This window comes from Pteropus vampyrus, unplaced genomic scaffold, assembly GCF_000151845.1.
Source record: "Pteropus vampyrus isolate Shadow unplaced genomic scaffold, Pvam_2.0 Scaffold41, whole genome shotgun sequence".
NCBI classification, from domain to species: Eukaryota; Metazoa; Chordata; class Mammalia; order Chiroptera; family Pteropodidae; genus Pteropus; species Pteropus vampyrus.
The window spans coordinates 4,503,609-4,514,215 of NW_011888822.1; the positions used below are offsets into that span (position 1 = coordinate 4,503,609).

A 10,607-nucleotide genomic window follows, 5' to 3' on the forward strand; every position below is an offset into this window, starting at 1 on the left:
TGTTTTGACTAAGCATTTTGTGACACATACCTGTTACTCAGAGACTGGGATTCTAGGATTTAAAGATTCACAGTCAGTTCAGAATGCTGCCTTCTCAAAAGATTATTGAGTTTTCTGGCAAAATTCACATGCGACAGTGATAGTCGGCAGTAAAAAAGACCAACTTCCCAAGTCTAGTCAACACCATGTCTTGATGTATGCTATTTGCAGCCTAGGATACGAAAGGCTATCTAGGGTCTGTTCTAGTGACAAACGATGAAGTGCTGCTTCAACTATTAGCTACGATCTTTCTTCCACACTATTGTGTCTGACAGATCCATGGAAACATAGAAGCACAAAATAGATTTCTTCAGTTTCCTGTTTCTCACGTTCTCATGCTGGTTAGGAAAAAGAGGAGCCCAGGGGAGTATTTTCAAACCTAAAAATAAATGCAAACCTGCACTGCTGGTGGATGCTGGGAGATGTCAGTAGCTAAAACATTCCTAGAGGCCAAAATCATGCATGTTACAGCATGTTCAGAATGAGAGACAAATAATAATAAATATCAGGTAATCATCATAGAGGGTCATATGAGTCAAGAACTATACTGGGTTTAAATGCATTATCATTTAGTTTTCACAAAAACCCTACAAAGGACGTACTATTATTCACTAAATTCCAAGGATGAGGAAATGGAGCCATACAGAATTTAAGTGACTTGCTCAAGATCACACAGTTCCTACATGATGAAGACTGGAGTTGAACCCAGGGAGTGACTCCAGAACTGGTACTCCAAACCATTAATAAATCAAGAGTCTGAAAAGCCAGCGTTCCTGTGAGAACTTCCAAAGGCACTAACGATGGGATTAAAATTGTGCCCATCCTAACAACTCACATTTGTTGTCTGTGCTGTCCAACAAGATAGCTGCTAGCTACACATGGCTATTGAAATTTAGATTAAAATAAAATTTAAGATTCAACCCATTGCTGCGGAGCACTTAAAATGTAGCTAGTGTAGCTGATGAACTGAAAATTTAATTTCATTTAGTTTTTATTTATTCAAATTTCAACATTCACATGTGGCTATGGCTACCATATTGGACAGTGCTGCTCTGAGGAATTTTTCTTTGCTATATCGGACGTGGTTCAGGGCTGCTTTCAAAAATCTCAGAGACAGAAGGGCATTAGTTGTTTTGCCCAAGGAGCCATAGAAAATCATGGGGCTAAATTCCCTGCCTCTTCCTTAGGATCAGACTGTATGTTCTTCAGATGCACCCATGTGGCCTTTCCAACATTTCCCGACCCCCATATTTCCTCATAAGTCATAACGTGAGGGCAATACAATCAGAACAGACAAAACCCAGGAACAACTGTCCTCAGACAATGCTTGTATTAGTATCAGCAGGGAGCTAGTTAAAATGCACGTTCCTGAGCGCCACCTCGATAGGGTCTGATGCAGGGAGTCTGGGGGAGGCCCTGGAGTCCCTATTTTAATCAAGTAGCCAAAGAGTCTAATGCAGGTGGTCTAGCTTCGAGTAAATGCTTCAGAGGCTGAAATACTTATTTCTCTTCTGGCCTCTTAAATAATTATAGCACATAAATCTTTTGAGAATAGCACAAACTGGGCTGGAAGCCAGGCAGTCATCACTCTGCACTAATTGCTCACTTCTATGACATTAGGCAAGGTGCTTAGTCACCAAGGCCTCATTTTTTAAATCTGAAACATGGGGGTAAAGATATCTGCCATTTGTCCTCTTGGACACATGAGAACACAGATGTGAAAGTATTTGAGGGGGATAAAAGTTAACACACTGTATAGACATCCTGCAACTCAGAGACATGTTGTGCTTGTTAGCAGAGAGTTTAAATAGATTTCACACTTAAAAAAACCCACATTTTTAACTTGTCTGAAACAAGTGGAAGATTTGACAGCATGGGACTCATATCAGATTGGATAGTCTGGAGTGATTTAGAGCATTGCTCTGAGGTCATATGCACAGGTTTGAATCCCTGCTCCACCTTTTAAAACCTGGGTCAAGTCCTTCAGCCTCTCTGAGCCTCAGTTTCTTCAACTCTGAAATGAGAATTTTAATAGTCTATCTCTTTCTTAGGGTTGTGGGAATTTAATTAAGTGAGTTAATATTTATAAAGGGCTTAGAACAATGTTTAGCACATGGTAAGAACTATATAACTGTTAATTGAATAAATAAAACCCCTGCACGTGGCAACAAGCAGCTGACACTGAGAAGTGGCTGTCCCCTCCAGATGGGACTGGCATGTACCAGTTTATCACGGTCTCTACCCAGATACATTTGACTCTGGGATCCCTGCTGTATGGGGTAGATGTGGGGGCTGGACCCCCGTAAGTGGCAGATACATTTAGTGTATCTTAGAGCAGTACTTCTCAAGCTATCCATGGTGAAGGATCAGTTTTTTTCTTTTCAATCCATTGTGGATTGATATGTGGCCTTCCTGCACATGACTGATACACAGCAAATGCTACATACAACTCACTCATGCATCCTACAGCATCCTCACTGGTCTGTACTGGACCAAAAAATGAGCCACTAGGGCGATCTGTTTTTCAAGATCTGTTCTAAGGAGAAATGCTGCCCACAAAAAGATCATGCTTCATGCCAGATTAAACACTACAGACTTATTTAATAAGATAACTGACTGACCATGGAAGAAAAAAAAAATCATTATTCTGAAATTGAGCTTTCACCGAAGGATCAAAGTGTTTTGACTAAGCATTTTGTGACACATACCTGTTACTCAGAGACTGGGATTCTAGGATTTAAAGATTCACAGTCAGTTCAGAATGCTGCCTTCTCAAAAGATTATTGAGTTTTCTGGCAAAATTCACATGCGACAGTGATAGTCGGCAGTAAAAAAGACCAACTTCCCAAGTCTAGTCAACACCATGTCTTGATGTATGCTATGTGCAGCCTAGGATACGAAAGGCTATCTAGGGTCTGTTCTAGTGACAAACGATGAAGTGCTGCTTCAACTATTAGCTACGATCTTTCTTCCACACTATTGTGTCTGACAGATCCATGGAAACATAGAAGCACAAAATAGATTTCTTCAGTTTCCTGTTTCTCACGTTCTCATGCTGGTTAGGAAAAAGAGGAGCCCAGGGGAGTATTTTCAAACCTAAAAATAAATGCAAACCTGCACTGCTGGTGGATGCTGGGAGATGTCAGTAGCTAAAACATTCCTAGAGGCCAAAATCATGCATGTTACAGCATGTTCAGAATGAGAGACAAATAATAATAAATATCAGGTAATCATCATAGAGGGTCATATGAGTCAAGAACTATACTGGGTTTAAATGCATTATCATTTAGTTTTCACAAAAACCCTACAAAGGACGTACTATTATTCACTAAATTCCAAGGATGAGGAAATGGAGCCATACAGAATTTAAGTGACTTGCTCAAGATCACACAGTTCCTACATGATGAAGACTGGAGTTGAACCCAGGGAGTGACTCCAGAACTGGTACTCCAAACCATTAATAAATCAAGAGTCTGAAAAGCCAGCGTTCCTGTGAGAACTTCCAAAGGCACTAACGATGGGATTAAAATTGTGCCCATCCTAACAACTCACATTTGTTGTCTGTGCTGTCCAACAAGATAGCTGCTAGCTACACATGGCTATTGAAATTTAGATTAAAATAAAATTTAAGATTCAACCCATTGCTGCGGAGCACTTAAAATGTAGCTAGTGTAGCTGATGAACTGAAAATTTAATTTCATTTAGTTTTTATTTATTCAAATTTCAACATTCACATGTGGCTATGGCTACCATATTGGACAGTGCTGCTCTGAGGAATTTTTCTTTGCTATATCGGACGTGGTTCAGGGCTGCTTTCAAAAATCTCAGAGACAGAAGGGCATTAGTTGTTTTGCCCAAGGAGCCATAGAAAATCATGGGGCTAAATTCCCTGCCTCTTCCTTAGGATCAGACTGTATGTTCTTCAGATGCACCCATGTGGCCTTTCCAACATTTCCCGACCCCCATATTTCCTCATAAGTCATAACGTGAGGGCAATACAATCAGAACAGACAAAACCCAGGAACAACTGTCCTCAGACAATGCTTGTATTAGTATCAGCAGGGAGCTAGTTAAAATGCACGTTCCTGAGCGCCACCTCGATAGGGTCTGATGCAGGGAGTCTGGGGGAGGCCCTGGAGTCCCTATTTTAATCAAGTAGCCAAAGAGTCTAATGCAGGTGGTCTAGCTTCGAGTAAATGCTTCAGAGGCTGAAATACTTATTTCTCTTCTGGCCTCTTAAATAATTATAGCACATAAATCTTTTGAGAATAGCACAAACTGGGCTGGAAGCCAGGCAGTCATCACTCTGCACTAATTGCTCACTTCTATGACATTAGGCAAGGTGCTTAGTCACCAAGGCCTCATTTTTTAAATCTGAAACATGGGGGTAAAGATATCTGCCATTTGTCCTCTTGGACACATGAGAACACAGATGTGAAAGTATTTGAGGGGGATAAAAGTTAACACACTGTATAGACATCCTGCAACTCAGAGACATGTTGTGCTTGTTAGCAGAGAGTTTAAATAGATTTCACACTTAAAAAAACCCACATTTTTAACTTGTCTGAAACAAGTGGAAGATTTGACAGCATGGGACTCATATCAGATTGGATAGTCTGGAGTGATTTAGAGCATTGCTCTGAGGTCATATGCACAGGTTTGAATCCCTGCTCCACCTTTTAAAACCTGGGTCAAGTCCTTCAGCCTTTCTGAGCCTCAGTTTCTTCAACTCTGAAATGAGAATTTTAATAGTCTATCTCTTTCTTAGGGTTGTGGGAATTTAATTAAGTGAGTTAATATTTATAAAGGGCTTAGAACAACGTTTAGCACATGGTAAGAACTATATAACTGTTAATTGAATAAATAAAACCCCTGCACGTGGCAACAAGCAGCTGACACTGAGAAGTGGCTGTCCCCTCCAGATGGGACTGGCATGCACCAGTTTATCACGGTCTCTACCCAGATACATTTGACTCTGGGATCCCTGCTGTATGGGGTAGATGTGGGGGCTGGACCCCCGTAAGTGGCAGATACATTTAGTGTATCTTAGAGCAGTACTTCTCAAGCTATCCATGGTGAAGGATCAGTTTTTTTCTTTTCAATCCATTGTGGATTGATATGTGGCCTTCCTGCACATGACTGATACACAGCAAATGCTACATACAACTCACTCATGCATCCTACAGCATCCTCACTGGTCTGTACTGGACCAAAAAATGAGCCCAATGAACATGCACTTGGCTATTGCAGCAATTTCAAATTGCTCTAAAAAGTTTCTAAACATTATCATTTCAATACTTATCTCGCTGAGGACTGTGGCCAGCCCTGATCCTCAGACTACACTTTGAGTAGTGCCATCTTAGAGAACATCATCAGTCTCCACATACACACAAACCAGCTGGACAATTTGATTGGCAAGGGCAGCCATGGGATTCTCCCTCTCCCTCTCTCTCCACTTCAGCCTTTTTCAGCCTGCTAGCCTTCTTCTCTGTCCACGTCTCTTTTGTCTTTATCTGCACATTAAAACCATCTCCCTAGTGAGATACTGGGCTCAGAATAGCCTTGGAAGCTGTTGTGGATGCTCTGGTGTCCCAGGCAGCTCTAGATTTTGTAAGTACTGCCTTCAGCTCACAGCTGCCCTTTCTCCTGAATGTTACCTTTGGTCGACAGGAGTTGCCTTGCTTCAGCCACATCCAGAACCTCCTCTCAAGTTGCACTCTAGTGACCCACAGCCGATGACTGACATGGTGACACAAAATGTCAGCCCCTTTATCAAAAGAGGGAATCATCTGTATGGTGCAACATCCTCCAGAGTCCCCCGTGGGGTCAGGCTGGAGCTGGACTTGGGTCCAAACATCATTCTTCACTTGGCTCCTCCCCCTGCCCCACCACCCTGGTTCTCTCACTCCCCCTCCCTGAAAGCGCCCCCTCAACATATCATAGGCATCAACCTCTGCCTCAGGTTCTGCTTACAGGGAATCCGATCAAAGACAGAAGACACCTGAAACCTGAGTTTACCTTCCCCAGCGACCTGCTGGAGGAGGGCACATGGCAGGAACGCTAAAATCCTGAGGACTGGCATCTGGTCATCCAGAGATCATCTCCTGCTCTCTGTTTGCCAGGTGAACGGAACCTACCTGTTGCATTAGACAGGGCCAGTGATTCCATGGAGCCCCGAGGGGTCTGCTCCGTGGGCGTCATGTCCTCAGTGTATTTCAGGGAGCTGATCGGGTGACGGGTCCGACACTGCTGAGTGGACAGGCCCCCTTCCTCCTCTTCCTCCTCCTCATATTTGGGGACTTGGATGCTGCCTCGGGTTTCACTAAAGCTCTGACTAGACATATCGCTGTAGCTCTCCTGGGATCTCAGCCTTCCCGGGTAGTAGTCCTCTCGGCATTCCTTGATGAAGCTGCCACCGTGCCCCTTCATGGCCAACGACGAGCTCCTTTTGGGGTTGCTGAAGTGCTTAGCCCACATGTCTGGCTGTGCCCCAGCCCCCTGCCCTCCTGGACCGTAGGAAGTTCTGATGTTGCACTGGCTGAGAAGCTGCAAGGGACTCTGGGACTGGCTCTGCTCCATCTTGTTCCCGTAATGGTAGGGCTCGTCCCGGCTCCTCCACACGGGATCCCGGTTGAGGCTGGGTGTCTGGCTGGACAGGCTGAGCAGGTCCATCTGCAGTGATAGGGGGTCCACTTCGGCAGACAGCCTGCTGGAACTAACCTGCAGCTGGCTGTGCTGGTTCAGCATGGGCTCCTCCGTCTTGCCCTTGTTCTTGCCGATTTTGGCGCTGCGCCGGGACTCCTTGGCCCTGGCGTTCTGGAAGGCTGAGTCGGAGGAGTCAGAGCCATTGGGGTCTTCCCCAGCACTGCAGGCCCGTGAGCAGAATATCTGGCCCTGTTTTGGGAGGAACGGCCGTCCAAGGAGGGATTTCTTGCAGTGAGCGCAGCAGAAACAGGTTTCAGTGGCGTGCCAGTGTTGGCCATCATAGGTCATTTGGCCTTGGTCAATCCCTGAGGAAAGAAAGGACATGGAAGAGGCTGAAGAGCTGCTCAGAGTATTCAATACAATGCGAAACATACAGTACCCTGGCGTGGCTCAGGGTTCCAGAGGTAGCACCAGAATAAAATGTCATTAAGTCAATGATCAGACCCCGGTGTAAATGACATTCATGTCCTACTACGAGAGCCCCCTTGTTCTACCAGTCAGATCCTTCTTAACTTATTTGCTCTGAGTACAGAGAAACTAAACGGCCTGTCCATGAATCCTTCTGCCTGGGACACGTTCCTACAGATAAACTGCGATGACGCTAATGTATAATAAAGCACTTCTTTAAATGCTTTGCATATATGTAAACTCATTTAATCCCTCAACTGCATGAGGTAGGTTTCTAATATTATTTCCTTTTTCAGATGAGAATACAGAGGCATGAGAGGTTAAACAACTTGCCTAATGTAAAACAGCTAGGAATCGTAGATGAGATCTGTACCCAGGAAGTCTTGCTCTTCACCAGGACATGGGTACTGTCTCTTTCACACAACTTAGGGGTCTGCTTAAATGCCAACTCCTTGCAGAAATCTTCCTGTCCAATCTACTACCTCTATCGTTCTCTGCCTATGCCTGCCATATTTTTCTTCATAGCATTAATACCATTTGACATCAAACCACTACCTATGTACATCTATTTATTAGTTCTCTCTCCCACTAAAAGCGAAGCTCTGTGAGGACAGGGTCACTGAGTTTCTTTGGTATCTCCAGGAACACTGCTTGGTGCCTCATAGGGGCTCTTCATATTTTGACTGGATGGATGAATCGAATCCTATCACCACTGTATGACATTCCAAAAGGTAATCACTGTAGCAGCGCAGTGGAAAAGAAAGCAAAGTAAATTTCAGCTCTTGGTAAGGAAAAATCTGTTCTAGGTGAGGAAAAAGTTGGATGCGGTTTGTCAACTATATCACCCCTCCATAAGCATCCATACCCTTTGTTTAACTTCAGGAAAGGAAGAAACATATTTCCTCCCCACGCTGGGGCTGTGCCTGGTTTACATAATCTTGTTATACCTGCGTACAGGGGCCTCCCACAGCCTGAGCTGTTCTTGCTTCTCAGCATCTCTTCTGCCCCGTTCTAGTTATAGGACTTAATCTTTCATTGGGGCACCATCTCTTTGCCACCCTTGAGCCATGAGCTTTGGGCAGGACTAAAGCCACACCTGGACCCTGCACTGGCCCATAAAAAACCCAAAACTCCCAGACCAGTGATTGGCACATGACCTGCACTAGGCCAATGGGAGAGTCACCTGGGATTGTTGCTTAGATAGTGACACAGGGAGGTTCTCTTTGACAGCAGTTGCTAAACTGACATAATAGAAGCCAGGATTTCTTGGGGCCCCCATCCTGTGGGAAGAGCCTGCTGAGATGCAGTCCCAGAAATTACTGTGGGATGAAAGGGGACTTTTGCAAGACGCCTGATGTCTGATGATAAAAGTCTTTCCAAAAAGGTAAGACTAATGCGAACCTTCACCTTCAGTGGCTGAGAAGCCTGAGCCTGGACTTTCTAGGAATAACTTCGAGAGAGTTGTGTAGAGAGTTGGTGAACAAAAAAACTGAGAGAAAAAGAGAAGGGCAAAGAGCAAAAGGCAAATGGCAGAGCAGCCTCTCCCGGCCCTCCTTGTGCTCACCCCTGCTTACCTTTATGTCCCTGGAGCCCAGGGAGAGAGAAGCATAGGGCAAATTCTTCTATAATTAGCTCTTCCCAAGGGACTAACAGGGGATTTTTAGAGGGACAGAAGCAGCCACAAGGGCCACCCCCAAGGCAAGAGGGACACTGAATCATCTCCCTTGCAGCATCGCATTCCCAGAAGAAGTGAGAACCTGCTGGAGTGGGGCTAGAGACCGCTGACCCAGAGCTGTGGCTCCATCCACACTTCTTCCTCGGGCTCCTGGGAGGAAGCAGGGGCAGGCAGCACAGGGAGACATAACTCCCCAGCAATTAAGAGTGAGGCTTCAAGACTCAAGGGAACGTGGGTTCAAATCCCAGCCCCATGCCATTCCAGCGGGTTGTAAAGATGACGCAGTCCATCACCTTGGGTTCAAATCTTGGTTCTGCTGCTGTCTGGCTGTGTGACCCTAGGCAAGTGGCTTCATCCCTCTTTTCCTCGGTCTCTTCCACAATAAAATAGGGATAACAGTACTTACTTCATAGGGTCGCTGTGTGGATTATCTGAGTTAATATACAGAGAATGCTTAGACCTGTGCCTGCCAACTATTCTGACTACTCTCCTTCTTATATTTGTATTAGGTCTTAATGCCTGTCTCCCTCTTTTCTCTGATGCAGGATAGGAGAGAATTTTGAGGCTGGCTTAGTCTTCCCTCCTCTCCCCGTCATTCCCCTGTCATCTAGGGAACTCTTGCTGATGTCTCAGCTACCCTGGGTCCTAACTGCGAGATCTTACTCAGCACAGCATCCTCAGCAGCTGCAGCCTTCCCACTCCCTGTCAGAGGTACACAGGAAGTCCAGCTCCTATGGCCTGTCCTCCACCAGCTGCTTCTCCATGCTTCTGCAAGGAAACATGCTCATACATAGCAGCAGGGGCCTAGCTCTGGGGATGGGGGCCTCATAGAAGGCTGGGCTGCTGTGGGGAAAGTGGTGGGGAAAGCACGTCACAAAGCGGCCCAGCAGGCATCAGAACGTGGTCCCTGATAAACATCAGCGATGTCAGATGGTGTTCTGAACTGCTCCTGAACTCTAAACATCTGGAAAAGGGCTCTGCAGGTCCACATCCAAGCGCTCTTTTTTTATTCCCTTTCTAAGCCCTTTAAGCACTTCTCTGAGGGTGTGTATGTCTACTGCTGCTACAGCCTCCATTTGTTTATAGGACTGTTTGCTGTGTGCAGGGAAAAGTACTGTTGCCCTAGCAACGGCAGCCTGATTCGGGGTCTGTTCTGAGCAGCTATATAAATATGGAATATTTATATAATACAGTCAGAGAAAAGCACTCAGAGACTGTGGTATGCATGATACACAGAGCATACACTTTTGCCGTTGCAGCAGTAGATTTCCCTAAATTTACTTTTCTGTAGAAAAGTAGATTTAGGGAAAAAAAAGATCAGGGACAGCATTTAACTGCAGTAGTGATAATATTGCAGGCCACAGAGGTCTTCTTTGGTAACACATTAATGCTTTTGTATGGTTTTGATAGGGAATGCCAAACGACGGCTCAAATAGCTAGAAGAAGTGAGACAGAGAGAAGGAAACAGAGGGGCCTTCTGAGGTATACATGCTGTGGCGATAGACAGATTTTCTCTCTTCTATGCCCCTGAGTGAAAAGTCTAGGTGGCAGTTTCTGGAGAGGCTTTGAAGCCTCAATGGAAAGGGATAGAAGAAACTATTGAGAAGGGGGTAGCATTGCTGTACGTTTTCTGTACACTCAGTCCCTCTCATCTGAGCAAGTACCTACTTGCAGACCTAGAATCCACAGTGAGCAATGCTGGGCAGGAAAGTTGCATCATCTTCTCTGACAACGTCCCACCCTCTGCCCTTTCTCAAATGCCGAGCCACCTGTCCAAATC

At 45.2% G+C, this 10,607-nt stretch overlaps 1 protein-coding gene and 1 long non-coding RNA gene across 6 annotated transcripts in view; both read right to left on the reverse strand.

Moving 5' to 3' along the window:
• The window catches only part of PRICKLE2 (prickle planar cell polarity protein 2), a 332,917-nt gene that overhangs the window by 34,537 nt on the left and 287,773 nt on the right, over positions 1–10,607 (reverse strand). For all 5 annotated transcript variants that reach the window (XM_023529685.1, XM_023529686.1, XM_011358458.2 and 2 more), the window contains one exon: positions 6,177–7,049. In XM_023529685.1, coding sequence (XP_023385453.1) covers positions 6,177–7,049 — 873 coding nt within the window. The remainder of the gene's footprint in view (positions 1–6,176; positions 7,050–10,607) is intronic.
• Positions 10,206–10,607, reverse strand: part of LOC111738631 — a 3,927-nt gene continuing 3,525 nt past the window's right edge. The window contains exon 3 of the long non-coding RNA XR_002779907.1: positions 10,206–10,596. This is a non-coding gene — a long non-coding RNA (uncharacterized LOC111738631). The remainder of the gene's footprint in view (positions 10,597–10,607) is intronic.